The 18491-nt window shown below is 41.6% G+C and overlaps 1 protein-coding gene across 18 annotated transcripts in view; it reads left to right on the top strand.

Annotated features, from left to right (window-relative positions):
- DOCK9 (dedicator of cytokinesis 9) overlaps positions 1–18491 on the top strand; it is a 382898-nt gene that overhangs the window by 186184 nt on the left and 178223 nt on the right. For 4 of the 18 annotated variants that reach the window (XM_032610712.1, XM_032610704.1, XM_032610706.1 and 1 more), the window contains exon 1: positions 17647–17928. The exons of the other annotated variants lie outside the window; for them this stretch is intronic. In XM_032610712.1, the coding sequence (XP_032466603.1) occupies positions 17803–17928 (126 nt within the window). In that variant the 5' untranslated portion in view covers positions 17647–17802. Of the gene's footprint in view, positions 1–17646; positions 17929–18491 lie in introns of those variants that run through there. 18 annotated transcript variants of the gene reach the window in all.

The raw sequence follows: 18491 nt of genomic DNA, 5'->3' as shown, positions 1-18491 counted from the left end.
CAAGCAAAGGCCTTCCTGGGAAAGGGTGTCTCTGTCATGGTGGGACTCGGGGTCCTTGGTGGCCGCGTGACCTGCACGCACATAGACCCGGACGGTTGAGTACCGCCACCCAGCAGAGAGACTTCTAACAGCATGATTCAGACACTAGGGATGTTCTTTTATGTGTACATTTCTTTAGAACACCTTGGTCATTTATACAATTTCCTGTTTGTGGACTGGTAGTAACCATCCCTCACTAACTTCTTCAAGTTTTTTACTTGTTTACAATTTAAAGTGAACAGAAATGTAAAACTTAATGTTTAATATTGTTGGGCTTCTAGAATGTACTATTCTAAAACATAATAATTAAATATTTTTAACACAAAAAATTACCATATGTAAGGCCTGGATTTTTGATAAGCATGTTTCTAATTTTCTTCCAGAAGTCATACAAAAGAATGGAAAGAAAAGGGAAGATAAACTACCACTTTATATTAGGAGCACAACTGGGAGGAAGGAGCAAAGATAATGAATTAATTGACCTTGATTAGGGACATAATTGTAAATATCTATATATGTATATATATAATATTATGTACACTCACATATATGATTATAAATAACATGATTATATAAGATATAATTGTAGGATGGGTACACTGGACTCTTTGTGCCTGCATTCTCTTGTTGCAGAAGAAGATCTGTACATTTGAGAAGTCAGTCAGTCCTCTGATAGGGTTGGTGCAGGGCTTCTCAGCCTTTGCACTGTTAGCATTTTGGGCTGGATAATTCTTTGTAGGGGGGAGTGACTTGTACATTGTAGGAAGTTGAGCAGAATCCTTGGCCTCTACCCACTAGATGCCTCTTCCACAAGACAGCACAACCAAAAATGTCTCCAGATATTGCCAAGTGTCCCCTGGAGGAGAGCAGAATCACCCCCAGTTGAGAACCGCTAGATTGGAGTATCTCATGTTTCAGGTTAAGTCTGTAGTCTGGAGGGTGAGTGCTCAAAACTAGCCTAAGTGCTCAGAATAATGCAGGCAGAGCAGGGTGCCTGTCTCCATCAGCATTTCTGTCCGGGGAGGTGGTGTGCACATCCCAGCTTCTGTTGAGACTCATGCTGACAGCCCTTCCTCTGCAGTGGGCATTTCATTCTGGACTTTTCTGAAGTAAATGAAGTCGAGTTCATTGTTTTTTTTTTTTTTTTTCTTTTTTAACTTTGAAGCACCAATCCAATTCTGAATTCTTCTTATTTTGTTAGGAGCTCTGTGCCAGAAATGGGACAAAGACCAAATATGTATTTCTTATTATAAATCACAGTATCACAGTCCGCCCCCTGGTCTTCAAACAAGGAACTCTTACAGCAAAACAATCATAAAGGTCAAAAGATACTGGCACATTACTAGAATCTCATTCAGTCATTAATACCTATCCAGTCCATCATCATGTTGTATGAAAAAGTCTCCCGGGGCGAGGCCACTCAGGGTTGCAGGCTTGTATATTTTTGTCAGATTCCAAAAGCAGGAGTAGTGTCAGCAATATTTGGCTTGGTCCTTTCTGGCCTCTGATCTCAGGCCCAGCCAGATGGAAGGGATGCATAGGGTGAGGAATGGGGAAAGAGTTTCAATGCTCTCTCCAGTCACACCACTCTCCCTGAATCTCCACATATTTACCAACCTGGAAGCTCCCTTAATTATACCTTAAGAGCCAACTCAAACCCACCTTTGCAGGGAGCTAGATGACCACTCATCAACTCCTGTGAGCATTTGGTTGCCTCCCTCCTAGGTTCTCAAATGCTGGTCCTCAAACCATGACAAAGCTCTTTCTGATCTGTGTGCAAGTGAGAAAAATAAGGGAATGTAGTGAGCTCTTAAAGATTTAAAAGCTTTTAAGAAAAAAATTAAGATTGGCATTCCTGGTGGCAAGTATGTTTGTGTGTATATGTTTTAATAACCTTTCTATATGAAACAATGGTAGTGATTAATGTTATCTGTTTTTAGTTTGTTTGTTTGGGTTTTGTGTTTTAGTATTATTGCTTGGCAAAATAAATGTTGGAAACCTATGACAGTGCCCTGATAAAAGAAATTGATAATATATGCGAAATTTCTTTGACTAAGTTGTGTGTGAGTGAAGGATATCGAAAAGGTATCTTCTCATATTGCAGCTTGACTATATTAAGGTTATATTGCTGAAAGGGATATAATTTTTTTCTCTTTAGTGTAAAACCAGTTTGTTCCTTGAATTTGTTGGTTTTTTTTTTTTTCTTTTGCCGTACGCGGGCCCCTCACTGTTGTGGCCTCTCCCGTTGCGGAGCACAGGCTCCAGACGCGCAGGCTGAGCGGCCACGGCTCACGGGCCCAGCCGCTCCGCGGCATGTGGGATCTTCCCGGACCGGGGCATGAACCTGCGTCCCCTGCATCGGCAGGCGGACTCCTAACCACTGCGCCACCAGGGAAGCCCCTCCTTGAATTTTTGACATAAGCAAATTCCATGTATTATTAATCTAATTTTAACTACTGTGAGAGAAAACATTCAATAAACTGTTTTTTAACAAACTATTTTAAATCACTTCCCCCTCCCTCAAATGATAACTAAGGGACCATTAGATCACAAAGGGACCATTTGTATTTGAGCAAAGAATATGTTTAGCTCAAATAGAAGTCTTTCTCCTTCTACTGAGAGAAAGAAAAACACTATTTTCCCCAGCGTTCATTTGGATACAGCACAGACAGCATGCCTGTTTCAGCATCTTGCACCTAGAAATCTATTTTCACCATTTAATTTTTAAAAACTATGTTTCCTGTGTGAATAAACAATTGTGGTAGGGTTGGAAATTTGGTATGGTCATAAATTAGATTATGATTTCGTAGAATATTGTTAACAGTGATTTTAGAGGTTATCTGTCTCACTGCCCTATTCAGAGGGCACTAATACTGAGTGAGTTGGGAACTGTTGTGTGTGTGTGTGTGTGTCCTGAGTAGTGGCAAGTAGGGCGCTTAGATCTGTGCCCCTGAAAGGGGCTCCTAGTGAAGTCCTGTTCCTCATACTCCCTGCCTTCCGTAACCCAGCACAGGCCCATCTGTCCTCTGCCGTGGTGTTTGTCAGTTCTGGTTGCTTCTCTCCAAGACAGCTAGCCATTTGTATCTCACCAGGTTGAGTAGCACCTGGTTAAAATAATAGACACTCTTTGCATGTGAATTATATATCTTTTCCTAGGAGCAAATTTTTAAAATTTCCATATCTAATTTCCCAAAAGTTTCCGTAAAAGTACACTGAAGGCAAATGTTACTCTGCTTATAGCACAAACACAGCAATTACATGGCAGTTAAATTATTTCTCAGGTCACATAACAAGATTATAATAAAGGGGTGGTTCATCCAAGAATTACAATTTTGGAGTCTCACAGTTGTCCATAATGAATAAATCACCATACTCTACCCCTGTCATTTCCCAGGAATTTTGCAGGTAGTTGAAGTATATTAGCAGACATTCATATTGGCTTTAGAGTAATTATTTTTATTGCTACCTATGCTGTGGAAAGGAAAGCTCTGCTTTAAGGTTCTCACTGAGGACTCAGGTAGAATTCAAACTCTTGACTGCTGAATACAAGTCTGCATTTCTCTGGCTTTTTCTCCCCCTTACTCCTTTCCCAGGACCTGTGACGTTTCTTCACTGAAAATCTTGCTGCTCCCCAAACACACCGTGCTCTTCCAACCCTCCAAATCTTTCTGGATAGTAGTTCCTTTTGCCCGGAATGCCTTTTGTTCGGTTCACTGCTTGACAAATCTTATTCTTTAAAGATGTTGGTTTTCAAAGTGTGCTGTGTGCTGCCTAGACGAGCAACGTCAGCACACCTGGGAGCGTGTTAGAGCTACAGATTCTCACCGGCCCTCCAGGCCTCCTGCACTGGAGGATTGGGGGAAGGGAGACTGACAGCAGCTCAGAAGAGGGTCTTGGGGGAGACCCTGTGTCCTTAGAGGGCTAGCGCTCTCACACAGACCTCCCTTCCTAGCTGGATCATCCTAGAGAGGATTGGAAGAGGACCCAGCAGTCTTCGCCTTAACAAGCTCTCTGAGTAATTCTGACATGATGGAGTTTGAGAACCACCATGTTTAGTCACCTTTTCGCGTGGCGCCTCATCTCTGAAGCTTATCCTGAGAGTTCTTGAGCAGGTAGTCATCTGTCTCGTGAGGTGCTTTTTCTTAGCGTGTTAATTAGTCAGGGTAGGCTAACTGCTGTAACCAAATGACAGTAGGTTAACACCAGGTTTATTTCTCGCTTGTGACAAGATCTCATTGGGTATACCTTGAGTGGTCTTCCACGTGATGATTCAGGAATCTAGTTTCCGTACATCTGTGGCTTCTCCCTTACCTAGGACTTCCTCAGAGCTGCCTGTGGAGTCTCTGCTTTCAGTGGGCCCATCAAAGAGACAGAGAGAGGGAGAGCTGGGACAGTTGTGCACCTTGTTTTACAGCTGCACCTAGAGTTTGCTACCTCATTTTTCTTATGTTCCTTGGCCAGAGTCCAATCACATAGTTTCAGCCTAACTGCCAAGCAGATTGGAAAAGGTGGTCTTTCTTTCTACCCAGGAAGAAGAAACAGTACTGGGGAGCATCTAGCCCAGCTCTGTCCAATAGCAATACGATGCCAGCCATATCTGTCATTTTACATTTTCTAGTAGCTGTATTAAAAAAGTTAAAAGGAAACCGATGAAATTAATTTTATAATAATATATTTAACTTAATCCAGTATATTCAAAGTATTATTCAGCATGTAAGCAATAAAAAATTATGAATAAGATATTTTACATTCTTCTTTTTTCATCCAAATCCTTTGAAATTTACACTTAGAACTTATTTCCATTTGACTAACCAAATGTCAAATGCTCAATAGCCCCGTGTGACTAGTGGCTACTTCAGTGGACAGCACAGTTCTGGCCAGTCGCCACCACACGTGGTATGTACGTTACTCATTTGCATCCCCCCATCTTCACTCCCCCACTGGACTGTGTGTTTCTTACCTCTCCGTCCTTGCACAGTGCCCTGTGGTTAAGAAATGCTTGTGAGTGATTGAGGTGGGCAGGAGACTTCATGTGTGAATCCACTAAGTCATGAATGGATTAATGAGTAAATATGGGAGAGCATTCCTCTTGGCTCTTTTAACTACTCTAATGAAAGTTCCTAAGAAGTTCTCTTTTGTGGTAAGTGCTGGTTTGCACAGGGTATGACAAAATTAGTGTCACAGTAGAAGAATAAAATAAGCCTAATTAGCTGTGGTGCTAATACGTAGTACTTAATTGCAGAAAGTTTGAGCTGAAAGAACTTGACCATCAGATGGTTTGTTGTCCTCATTTGATGAGCATGTGTCCCTGAGACAAGTGGAGACTTGGAGGTGGCACATCAGCTCCAGGGAGTTGGGTCTGCTGACACTTATAGTTGATTTAACTCTATTGCAATAAATCTGAAGTCCTGTGTTTTCCCCCAAATGAATGAACACATATTTTAGTATATGCTGCCGTTATTTCAGAATGACATGTTAGGGAAAGTGTTAACATAGTCTCAGTTTAAAAATGCTGCTAAACAAAACTTGTTTAAGATTTTTTGTTTTACCATTTTTTTAAGTTTTAAATCAGGAGCTAGGAAAGCTCATGTAAGTTTTATCAGTCCAATGTACACACCTGAGATTCTATTTAAAAGGAAAATAGTACATTAGACTGTAATATTGGATTAGGGGTATTTTTTTTCATTACTGGGCTAATTGCAGTGTGGAGGATACATATGGAGGATGTCACTTTGGCATCTTATTCCTCTTATGGCAGGAAGAGAGGAAATCCTTAGAAATGCATGTGGCCTTTCTCTAAACAGATTGCTTCATTGCTTTTAGTTAGCCACCATAATGGTCACAAATTCGAACTTGAATAAGAGCTTGTAAATCAGCTGGCAAACAAGGTGTTTGTGAAGGGATTCTAGGCAACAAAACCCTAGGGTTGGTTTTGTTCTATGTTCTTCTCAGGAAAGTACACTGCTAAGCACCTGTTTCAGTATGTGATCATACCAAAAATAATTTGAGAGATGTGTGAAGCTTGTCCTGCTCTGTAGATCTTTTCTTATTGGCTTGAAATTGAAAGGCATTTTATTTTAGCAGGGGTCGGGGAAGAAGGAGCAAGGAAAGTGGGTGAAGGGTGATTCTGGTGGAAGAGCCCACCCACAAAGTTGTGTTTTTCCAAAAAGTGCAGCTAAATAGAATTGATCAGTCACTAATGAGTCGAAACCTGCCATGGTGTTTCAGTTAGGCTAAGGCGTGTGTTCATCCCCTGGAGGATAGTAAACGTTTTGGCCTCATCCCCATACTCTACATGTTTCCTCGTATTGGATCTGGGCTTAAACATTGTGGGTGTTCCTCCTATATCTTTTATGTTATTGAATTAAGATCAGTGATTCTCAGACTTACGTGAAAGCCTGCGGCATAGTTATCACCTGCGGAGCTGTGAAAACTATAGATCCCCGGGTCTCAGCTCAAGGTTTCAATTCAGAAGTTCTGGGTGGGGTCCTGGATCTGTATAATACAGAGGCGAGCAGGCATTTGACAGGTTAAGATCAGGAGGTGGTAAGGGAACATTCCAGATTGACAGACAGCATTTCTGGAGGCATGAAGGTGAGGCATGAGGAGGCAAAACAGTCAGTAGTCCTTGTGCATAAGACTTGGGATGGGGTTGGTGAGGAGGGCAGGGGGGACCACAGTGGGTCTGTTGCTGCATCAGCCTGGCAGGCTGTGGGTTGAAGGGTTGCACAGCTTAGCACATGGAGAGACTGTCCTGCCCTGGGAGCTGGATCTCCAGGTTATACTGTTTGTTTCTTCCTTCCTGCCTTCCTTTGGGGGATTAAAATGGAAGGAAAGTCTTTGCCCTCACATTTCCATCTACCTTCACTCTGTTCCCTACTTTGAACTATTAGGAGGTTTCACCTATGTGTGAACAACAAAATAAAAAAGGTTTCAAGAGAGTGAGGTTTTGGTTCTTTGCCCAAATTGCCCCTGTATTCACCTAGTCTTCTAAGGAAGAAGCACTTATGTTGAGCTTCAGTTGTTTTTTTTTTTTTTTTTTTTTTTTTTTTTTTGCGGTACGCAGGCCTCTCACTGCCGCGGCCCCTCCCGTCACGGAGCACAGGCTCCGGACGCGCAGGCCCAGCGGCCATGGCTCACGGGCCCAGCAGCTCCGCGGCATGTGGGGTCCTCCCAGACCGGGGCACGAACCCGCGTCCCCTGCATCGGCAGGCGGACTCCCAACCACTGCGCCACCAGGGAAGCCCCTGAGCTTCAGTTTTAAATCTTTCAAGTTGTGGATGATAATCTGAAGATCTGGTCATTTGTAGACCAGTTTTAAAAATAGATGCTGATTTTATCTTTATGGTCAAGGCAAGTAAAAATGACCTCTTATTAATCTTTTTAAAATTGTTTTACCACAGAACACCTCTGTGACCTTGGACTAACTCCCTAACTTCCGTGCCTTGGTTTCCTCATCTGTAAAATAAGGGTTGGTGGAGGACTAAATATACTGCTTATCATAGTGCCAGGCACAGAGTAAGCCCATGCTGAGCAGAGCTGTATTGGAGCCTGAAGCAAAAAGAAAAAACAATCAGTAGTACTGATCTTATCTTTATTTCAAGTTTTGATTTGTCTATCATGGCTTTTTTTGGGTATTAACTTTGATTTAGTATTTCATTAAATTTTATGTATCTTGATTACTGAGTTTTTAGTGCTGTCTTAAATTCTGTTCCTCAGTTGAGTGCCTCACTTAACCTATCCCAGTCCCGGCCATGGAGGAAGTATTACATATGCATTAGCTACTTTTTAGACATAATTTAAAAAGTTTCCCAAATGGTAATAAATGGCTTTAGAAGGTTTAAATAATGTGCTTAGTTTAAAGTAATTCATGCTTATTAAAGAAAGTCTAAAAAGTATAGATAAGTAGAAAGTAGGGAAGATGAAAGCCTTTGTTCCATATTTCAGACACAACCGCTGTTAACATAGCATTTCAGTTTTCACTTCCTGTTATCTTCCATTCTAATATTTTCAGGCCTCAGAAAACTCTCCAGTATTTTCCGTGGCTCCCTTAAGGAGATACATGTTCGAAAGGGAGGTAAAATTATGTTTGAAATAAAACTTAGGGGCTTCCCTGGTGGCGCAGTGGCTGAGAATCCGCCTGCCAGTGTAGGGGACACGGGTTTGAGCCCTGGTCAGGGAAGATCTCACATGCCACAGAGCAACTAAGCCCGGGCACCACATCTACTGAGCCTGTGCTCTAGAGCCCACGAGCCACAACTACTGAACCCACGTGCCACAACTACTGAAGCCACATGCTTAGAGCCCGAGCTGTGAAACAAGAGAAGCCACTACAATGAGAAGCCCGCGCACCACAACGAAAAGAAGCCCCTGCTCGCCGCAACTAGAGAAACCCTGTGTGCAGCAATGAAGACCCAACACAGCCAAAAATAAATAAATAAATTTATTTTTAAAAAAACCATAAAATATTCCGACCTACTTAATTACTAGCTTTAAAATTAATTTTGAAGCATAGCTCCAAAGCATAGCAACTATGTGAACTTAGGGTAAGTTAGTTAATTTATAAGAACACCAGTTTCTATAAACAAAAATACCTCCATATAGTGTAATTATTGTAACGGTTAAATTGAAATGAATTAAATGAGTATGTATGTTGAAAGCCTAGCACATAGTAGGGACTTGGGAATGGTTTCCTTGCCCATCTCTGCCAGACCCCAAGCCACTCATTCTCTTCCCTTTCCTCTCCCCTTCTGTGTTGAAATTCCTGTGTGACAGTTACCTAAATAAATAAATAATTATTGACTTCTAGATTTAGGTCTAGCATAAATTGAAGTGTGTGCCTGGAAAGTTCCTGAATGCTTCATACAACTTTGGAAGACTCATTTATTTCGTATTTATTTAACCTGCTATTTTCGAATCGACAGAGGGACTTCAAGACCTGGCCCCCTTTTGTGGAAAGGCCAGTGGAATATTCATAGCCCCTGGTGTTGCACTTTTCAGAGCTTGATTAAACATGTCTCTCTCTTGCTCTTTCTCTTTTTTTTTCCACCTCTCTCTTTTAACTATGTTTTTCCTGGAAGAAGAGTTTTTTCCCTTGTGTGGGAGGGGAAAGCTGAAGTCCATTGTGTTGCATGCGTAATACTTTAGAAATGTGACAGAAGTAGCACTGGACTGTTCAACCTTCAGTACAGGACCAGAGATGCTGCAGCTCCATCACCACCACCACCACTGTTGGTTTCTGAGTTGTGTGATGTGTGTGTGTTGATCTGGCAGTGAAGAGAAGCTCTGATGGCCTGCCTTCCTTTGACATTTGCCCTCCCCACCTGCCTTGTTTGTATCTCCACGCCTGGTCACCTTTATTTGTAGCTTATCTATGAAAAATTCATTTAGTTTAGTTATGTATTTTTACAAGCACTCCGGGGGGGGGGGAATCTTTGACTTGTCAGGATGTATTGTCCAGGAATAACATTTGAGCCCCCTAAAACTGTCGGCTTTATTTTCTATTCCTTGTCAGTCTCTTAATTTCACAAAGGAAATCAGTCACAATGAGCTTGGAGGGAGGGCCCTCATTTAGGCAGCAGGATGAGAAGGACACATCAGCTTGGCTGCTGATGAGTTTATCTTATGGAAGGGACATAATCTACTGCTTTTTAAAAGAGGGGACTTCCCAATTATTGTTAGGGAACCGGTATGATTGTAAATGATCATTGTCTTTTAAATGCAGGCTAAATTTGGCCAGATCTTCTGGAGGAGACTCCACACCCCCTTTGCGAAGTTTCCTCATGGTGGGTTTGCCCCTTGCAGCCTGGGAGTGTTTTCCTTTTTGCAGAAGTAGGTGTGCAGTGCTGGCTGGACCCGTTCTCTCTCCTTCCCCCTTGTTAGGGAGCTGATGGCCATGAACTGTGACACCTGGGAGTAATCAGAGCCCTGTGACCTCTTCCTGCTTGTCCCATCTCTGTCATGTAGAGATGCAGGCATCAAGATGGTCCCCCGGCTTTGCGCCTTATAAACACTGATGGAACATGCTTTAAGTAAATTAACATACACAAATATTTTAATGAAACCTGTAAACCTGGGGCCTTGGTTATTCGTGTTTTTCATTATGTTGTTTTGAGAGGTGGATATGGGGAGAAGTGAAAGAGTGGACATTTGTCTTCCATTTATAACCAAATAAGGCATTTGAAAGAAAAATTTAGTGCTTTCAAAAAAGGTTTTGATTATTTTTTTCTTACCAAGCACGCATTCTCTGGCCCTTCACCTCAGTATTTGTCTCGTGGTGAGGAAAGTTAGAAAATTCAACTTCGTGTGAACTCCCTTGATGCTCGAGTTTGTGATAAATCAAACCAAGGTGAGGCAGTTTCATCCTTTGTTTCTATAAGCAAACATTTATGGATCACCTACTGTGTACACAGTACATAGCCATCCCCCCTCCCAGGGCTCAAAGCTGATGAGGGGAGATAACACATGCTCCAGTCAAGGTTGAGGCTGCAACAGGCCCGGCTTTGGTAGCTCAGGCCGGGAGTTTCATTTCCTGAGAGGAATCCCAGGCACATTATGTTTTTCTTGGCTATGTAAATTTCCATCTCTGAAACAAAGCATTGACACTGCTGGCTGAATTATCATGATAGTGACTAAAATAAATAGTTCACAGAAAAACTGTGGGTATCCAGAGTGTAAGAGCTCTATATCCAGACTGAGGGGTTCCTGACCCTTTAGTAGATTCATCCAGTAAATGTGTTTTGAGCACCTACCCTCTTTTAGGACCTGGGACTAGAACAGTAAACAAGACAGACAAAAATCTCTGTCTTCACAGAGCTTCTTCTGTTTTTAAATTGGAGTTAGACAGACACTAAACAAATAAGGAAAACAGAATATAGAGTGCCAGATGGTGATGGAGGCTGTGCAAGAACGGAGGCAGGAAAAGGGGATGCTGCGGGTGGGAAAGGCTGTCTTTACTGAGAAGCTTCTAGATCATTCACAGCTGTTGGAGGCAGCGTTCCTCCACGTGGTGGGACACGTCCATTGTCCACCTGGGTCTTGGGAGTGAATAATATCTAGCTAGGATAATAGTGGTGGACTTTCTGATCCCTGTTTTCCAGGTGAGGGAACTGGGCCCCCAGAATGGTGAAGTCGCTGTTCTAGATTCCCACAGCCAGTACCAGAGAGCAGCCAGTAGAAATGGGAGGACCCTGCCCATCTTACTTTCCTTATCTGAAAACAGAGCCTTCTTTAGGGCCTGTCCCCCACTGTACCAGCCCTGTGGGCTCACCCCGCCTGGGGAGAGAGGGCAGCAGGCCTCCCCTTCCTGCTTCTTCACCAATAGAACATCCTATAGTTCTTGTCCTCTGCCAGCCTGTCAGCTCTGCCCCAGCTCTGTTGGAAATGAGGATCTGACATGTTTAGAAATATATCTACCTTTTAGTCTTTGTGTTTTTCTTGTGTGTGTAGTAGGGCAATATGATTTTGAAATATTTAACATTCCATTCAGATGGTTTATTTCTCCCCAGATGCCATCAATAGGGGAAGTTTTAACAGTTAATATTATAGACATGTGGAGCTGGAAAGATCTTTCGGTGTTAAGTTCTCTGTTGTTTTACAGGTAAGTGTGTGGGACCCAGAGAGGTGAAGTGACTTCTCTAAGAGCACACAGCTGTTGAGCAGTATAGTGGGGCTGAAACCTCAGTGTGAGCTTTCTCTATGCCATTACCTTGTAATACAGCATATTTGTTTATTTCTAACTCTAGAAGTGATAAGTGCTTTTGAAGAAAATCTGGAAAACAAGAGTGAGAAAAATAAAATCACTAATAACCTTACATACCAGAAGTAACCAGCAGTCACATTTTGTCGTTGCTGTTGTTTTCAGTCTTGTATATGTGTATAATTGTGGGCATTTCCTCAATGTCATTAAAAGTTCTCAAAAAACATAACTTTTATTGGTTCTATTATTTGCCCTGTTTGGAGGTTTACTGTGTTGGCCTTTGGGTGTCCCCTGGGCATTAGGCTTCATCTGATGACTCATTTGCTGACTTGGCCGTCAGTCAGCAAATGAGTGAGACTGCAGGTGGTGACACTGCTGATTGCCATCTAATGGTCTGTTTATTTAACCACTTAAACCATTTAAATTGCTTTATCTCTACTTAAATTGAATTTGAACCTGCTCAAGTGAAGAGCTTTGTGTCTTAAAACTTTGGTTGACTCTGGCTGGTCCCTCTGGACCCGTTACCTTATTCTGTGAGTGGAGGGTCTTCCCTTGGTCCCTTCTCTAAGAACTAGGTAAACTCTAGGGGCTTCTCTCCTCAGAAATTACAGGAACACAAAATTTTGAATGTAATTTTAGAGGGTTCGTGGACTACTTTCCTCCCAAGTTCAGCATTGGATTCCAGGCTAAGAAACACTAGGCTAAGATGATGATGTGTATCTCGTTTCTGTGATTATCTGATTAAATCTCTAATGACAGAAGTCACTGAGGTGAGCATCAGACTTTATATCAGAATGTACTTTTGATATTAACTTTTCTAAGAGGCCCCAGGGGTCTGGTATAGAAACCCTCTCTCCTCTCCCCTCCCACCTCTACCTGTCCCCACATCTATCCTGCATTTTTGTCACCATATCCCTCCTGTACTGTAACTGACTATTTAGCACTTTGCTCCCTGCACCCATTGCCTCCAATCTTGTCGTGTAGTCTGTTCTGCTACTTCTGTGTACCATATTTTTGTTTTCTCAGAGGGACAGAGCATATTCCCATCACCTTTTCTTTTCTCTGGCTAGCAAGCTGACCCATACACTGTGGAAAATCTTTAGTCATTTGCTCCTTTTTGCAATTTTTCTTAATAATTTTTTCTTACTGTTTCACATTTTCCCACAAAAGAGAAAAGGAATGATTACTTTGGAGTATATATCTAATATGTATTTATCTACTCCAAAGTAGAGTACACTTTATTTATTCAAATATACTTTACATGTACTTTAAAGGCATATATATATATATATATTTGCCTTTAAAGTTAATTGTTATATTTTAAATATCCTCCTGATATGCCAAGAACCTCTAATAGGAGAGTAAAAAAATTCTGTTGAGACAATTGACATTTATTCCTTGCACAGTCATTCTTTATATAGTTACTAGCTACAGCAAAATGCATTTTGAATTTTTATATAATTCATTGCTAAAAACAAGTTTATTTGTACTTCTTAAAGGTTCACTTACACTGTTTCCAAGGATACCTTTGTCTTTAAAAATGTCTAGCAAGTTTTGCAGAAAAACATTTTCTTAGCTGGGAGAAAGGAACATTTTAATTATTAGTAAATGATCCGTTGGGTTTCAGTTTATGAACAGTTGAATGCTTCTTCCTTAATTTGGGTCATTAACAAGTGAAAATATTTGCATAACTTTACAACCACCAAATTGCACTTTAGGGCTAAAGATAACGGTGACATAAAACTGCCATAAGAATTCAATTCAGCCAGTATGTTTTGAATGCTTGCAGTACCTCAGACACTGGGGACTCAGAGGTGGTTAAGATACAGTCCCCGCCCCCATGAATTTACAGTCTCACTGAAGAGTGCAGCACATACAAACTTAGTAAAAGGTAGACTGTGAAAAGCTCCAAGATTGGAGGTAAATGAAACTAATGCCCAGATGGCATCAGAAGAGGAGCTAATTCTGTCTGGCCAGGAGGATCCAGGGAGTTTCAGAGGGAAGGTGGCATGTAAACAGGGTCTTGAGATGTCCCCTGGGCGAAAGGGTCCTTTATTCAGCTTCTTGCTTTTCAGAATGTGATGGAACTTCATCTTACGGTGGGAGGAGGAAGATGGGGGCTTTGGAGTCTAAAGTTAGCCTTCCTTATAGTAAAAAATTACCCTTGGAAAATTCCTTAAATTTCCTGTAAAGTCTTCATGTTTTTTTTGTACCCAACCTGTATAATAATTTGTACGTATATCAAAATCTGAGAGCTGAAACCCATATACAGAAACATCCATTTCATCTTGTCTCTGAAATGTTCCTACTTTCCCATGGTTTTTACTCCATTCTGTTTTAACAGTAAAACTCTATACCCTTAATGCATGTTGATAGACATATTTGTTATTTTAAGAGTTAAAGTGGTTAGTGTGTGAAAGAACTTGAGGTCGCTAGAGTTAAGAGCTTGGTGAATGTTTGTGGATTTGAATCCAGAGGTCCAGCCTATGCCTTGTTCTTTGAAATGTTGTAAAGTAGAACTTGACCACATACTTCCTGTCCTTCTAAGATGGTATTTCCTCTTGTGGCTGCTGTGACCAGGTGTCATTCTCATGTCCTCAGACGTCGATCTCATGAATCCCTTAGAGAAACCACATCCTACTTGTTGGTTTAGGTTCGGATGCTAAATTCTGTACTGTGTGACTCCCCTTGACAGGCAGACTTCTAAAGTGTTGGTCTGTCTTCAATGAGCAGAATTGAACAAGGGCCCCTTACATTGCCTGAGAAGTTAGGTGACAGGATTGGTGACAGTAGTATCTCCATTCCTCTAAGTCCTGAGAATTTCCTTCTTTCATAAAAAGTGGACCCACTCGAAGGTGACAGGCTAGACCAATGTCTTGCTCTCACAACTGCTTTCCTTGATCTGGGATTTCAGTATAATGCTCTGAGGTGGTGGTGAGAAAGCTGTGTGAATTTTGCTGCTGCATTTCCTATAAACATGTTGAGAACCTTGTCTAGACATTAATCAGTTCTCTTTTATGTAACTCTGTGTGAGAAACTTCAAAAAATTTACTTGCCTTACAGCTTGGTATGTTGTTTTGTTTTGATGATATGAATTATGGAACTGATTATGTTTGCCTTTCTGTCTTGGCTACCTGGAAGCTCAGAGCCAATTCGGAGTTTTTTCCTTGATTACAAAAGAAATGTAAATTCATGGCTAAAGTTTTGAAAAGTATAGGAAAACTTAAAGAAGAAGATGGTCATGGCATGCACACAGGGGGATCAAGACAACTGTTTGAAGGCTGTTGTCACAATCAAGCCACAAAGAGGGAAGAGCAGTGGATTTTAAATTGCCTAAGCGCTTTGTAATGTGTTGTAGCAACACAGTAGGCGGAATTGTCGTTTTAGATCACACAGCCAAAGTCCTGAATTTAAGACTAAGGTTAATTTCTTCAGATTGGAATAGCAACAGCAACAATAGTAATTACCATTAAATAAATACGTACATATGTATTAGGCACTGTGCTATGCCATTTTTACAGTTCTACCTCTTCACGGAAATTACCTTGATTGGATTAAACCCAGATGCTGCCTTTATCTTTAATCGTTGATCAGTAGCTTTTACCTATTTGTGCTTTTTAGCTGTTGGCATCATTGGAATAGAAAACTGGTTCACCATAGCATCATGGTGAAGAGTGTGTACACTGCATCCATACTGCCAATGCAGTGTGTGACCTTCTGCACATACGTAACCTCTCTGCCCATCAGTTTCCTCATCTGTAAAATGAGAATAATCATGTTACCTACTTCATAGGGTTGTTATAAAGATTAAATACATTACCTCTGCAGGGTTTGGGACACAGTGAGCACTTACAGTGTTCATAAAATAAATAACCTTTTAAATTCCTTCTCATTACTTACAGAATGTCAGAGTATTTTGACCCAATAAATAGGATAGCAGTTCTCTCTCTCCTTGAAGTCTAGAACTTCTGTTGGCTTAATGATGATGGGGATTTGAGGAAGAATTGGGCTTTTTAGAACTTCTCGAGCCATTTCGAAAAGGTTTTCCAACTGTTGGTTATGTTGTGCTTTACTAGGGCTCAGTTTGTCTGTTTAGTGCTTATGGCTTGCCTCCTCTGATTTATAGAACATTTCTAAGTTTTGATATAACTTATTTCAAATCTATATTTATGTTACAGGCTCTTTAGGTTTTTTTTTCTATCCTCTTGTAACTTTTGAAAGATAGATTTAAAAACAATTTTTTTTGTTTTTTCTTTTTAATTTTGCTGTTGTGGGTTTTTTTGTTTGGTTGTTTTGGATATACCGTGCTGCACATGGGATCTTAGTTCCCAGCCCAGGGACCAAACCTGCGCTCCCTGCAGTGGAAGCACGGAGTCTGAATCACTGGACTGCCAGGGAAGTCCCCTCCCCAAAGATAGATTTTAAAAATCCATAGATTGTATTATTTTGGAACACAGATTTGGTGAGTTTATATTACCCTGAAAGATTACCCAAGGTTGAGAAATTGGGTAGTTTAAAAAAAATATTATAGAAACTACTAATTTTTTTTAATGGACTCGTAGAACCCTTGTGACTCATTACCCAATAGTATCCACACTCAGAAAGATTCCTGATGTTTGAGTGACAGAGACTGGGGTGACCTCAGCGGGCCCTGGTGGGAAGAAGAACGTGTGGACATAGGGCGCCATCTTGGCTCCCCCAGTGTCCCCTCGGAGCCCTCTCAGCCTCAGTCACTTGACCGGGAGAGGAAGAGACTTGTACCTATACCTTACGTGATAGTTTCTGTATTTTCCTGGATAGATACACCTGTATATCTTGTGGCACCTCTTGTTGTTAAGTGATACCTCGTTCCATTGTTTACTTCTACTTCTATTATTACTCTTGCTAAATTCTCCCCAGTCTCAGTGAAACAAGAAGAATAACTAATTGGGAGAAAATCTGCAGCATCCCGGGAAGTACAGATTAATATTTAATCCCATCTTAATGTGCATTTTCCATGTAGTTTATTAATAAATCCCGTAACACTTTTGGTTTTTCCTGAGATGATTTAAAAGTTACTTCACTAGTAATTTGAAGAAATGATTAAAATAGCAGGCTTTTGGGAAAACACATTTTAAGTGCTACCACCATTGAACCATGGGATGGTGACCCATCTACTTTCCTGTGCTTTTGTGTAAATCTCTGTTAATTGCATGAGTCTGTTATTTATGATGTCTATTAGTCTTGCCTTCTCAACTTGCTCTGACACTCCCGGAAGGGAGAGACACTCTACTCTGCCTTGTATTTTTACTGTGATCCTCTCAGTACCTAGTACCAGACTTATTAAAATTGGTACTCACACACATATTGATGGATTTAAAGTAATATTTCGTTTAATTTACTGTGACATGTGGTATCTCGTGAAAATGTGAGATGACCTCCTCTTTTATCTGCTATAAAATAGTAGGTAAATTAAGTTTGCGTGCCGCGGGCTGTCGAGCAGGGAGAAACTCTTCACTTACATCTGCACGCATGAGGTGCCGGCTACAGGAACCCCTTGGTGTTTGCACCTCCCTGCTTTGATCATCAGCCAAGCATTTGGTGTTTAGCCATAACACGAAGGAAAGCATCCAAAAACTATACGAATTTTAGAACAGCCAGATGACCTAGCTTCTCTTCAGCTCCAGATTTGAAGTAATTATGAAGGAGTCTAACTGTGACTGGTTTTCTTTTCAACACAGCACTATTTTGATTCGGGTCGATGTGGCCCACGCCGCGTGGAGCAGGCACGATGAGGCCGGTCTTTATCGAAGAGGCAGTGCACTGTGCATTGTGCAGTTTGGGGTTTGTTTTCCTTTGGCCGATGAGTGGGAACCTCCCATTTTCCGAGCAGTAGTAACACCCCTGGAGGCTGGCCCTCCCACCCTAGCAGGCTCTGCAGACCCAGCCGGCAGGGCTGACCACTTGTGCCTGGGAAGTCAGCTTCCTTTCCGTCCTCAGGCCCCTGGCATGCTGGTGCCTTGCACAGCCAAGGACTCGCAGCTGTCCCAGTTGCCAGACTTTCTGACTTGCGTTTTCAGCCGAGGATGCAGGCTGATAAATTCAGGACAAGTAGTAGAAGTGTCAAAAAGGAGCTGGTGATCGAGTCCCCCCTGCAGTGCAAGGATGCAGCCCAGGGAGAAGTGGAAGCAGAGAGCCCAGGGCCAGTGCTGGTAAGAGGGCCCCATCCACGGGGCTTCTGCTGTCTTCTCCACGCAGTGCTTCTATTGCGTGTGCATGCTCGGGGCCTCTGGCTTTCTGGTTTGATTTTAAACTTGCCTTGCCTGTTTCTGGCGAACTCTCTTCTCTGTTTCCCCCTGTAGATTGACTTCAGTTCCACTTTGATTCTTCTTTGGGAGGAAAGATATGTTGACGTTTCGTGGGTGAATGTGGTTTCCAGGAGGCTTCTTTGTGTAGAACAACTATGGATTGTTCATGTCTCACCTAGCTGCACTGTTGTCAAACATAAACCCAAGAGGCACATTGTAACTGCCTTTTATAGGATTGAAAAACGTCCTTTGCAAAATTAAAACATACTTACATTATGTGTTTATGTGAAAATTATGACGACGACATGGGGGGAGTGTTAAGGAACATAACTGCTGAAGTTAGTTACATGTATTCTCACTCATTTTAACAGGTTTGCCTTGAATTGAGCAAAGTAAGAAATAACCTAAGCTTTGAACCAGTTAATAGAAAAGTTTCTATTTTTAACATTAGCTAAACTCAGAGCAGT

This window comes from Phocoena sinus, chromosome 18 (assembly GCF_008692025.1).
Source record: "Phocoena sinus isolate mPhoSin1 chromosome 18, mPhoSin1.pri, whole genome shotgun sequence".
In the NCBI taxonomy this organism is placed as follows: Eukaryota; Metazoa; Chordata; class Mammalia; order Artiodactyla; family Phocoenidae; genus Phocoena; species Phocoena sinus.
Note: the sequence above shows the minus strand (reverse complement) of the source record. Positions and strands in the feature narration are given on the sequence as shown.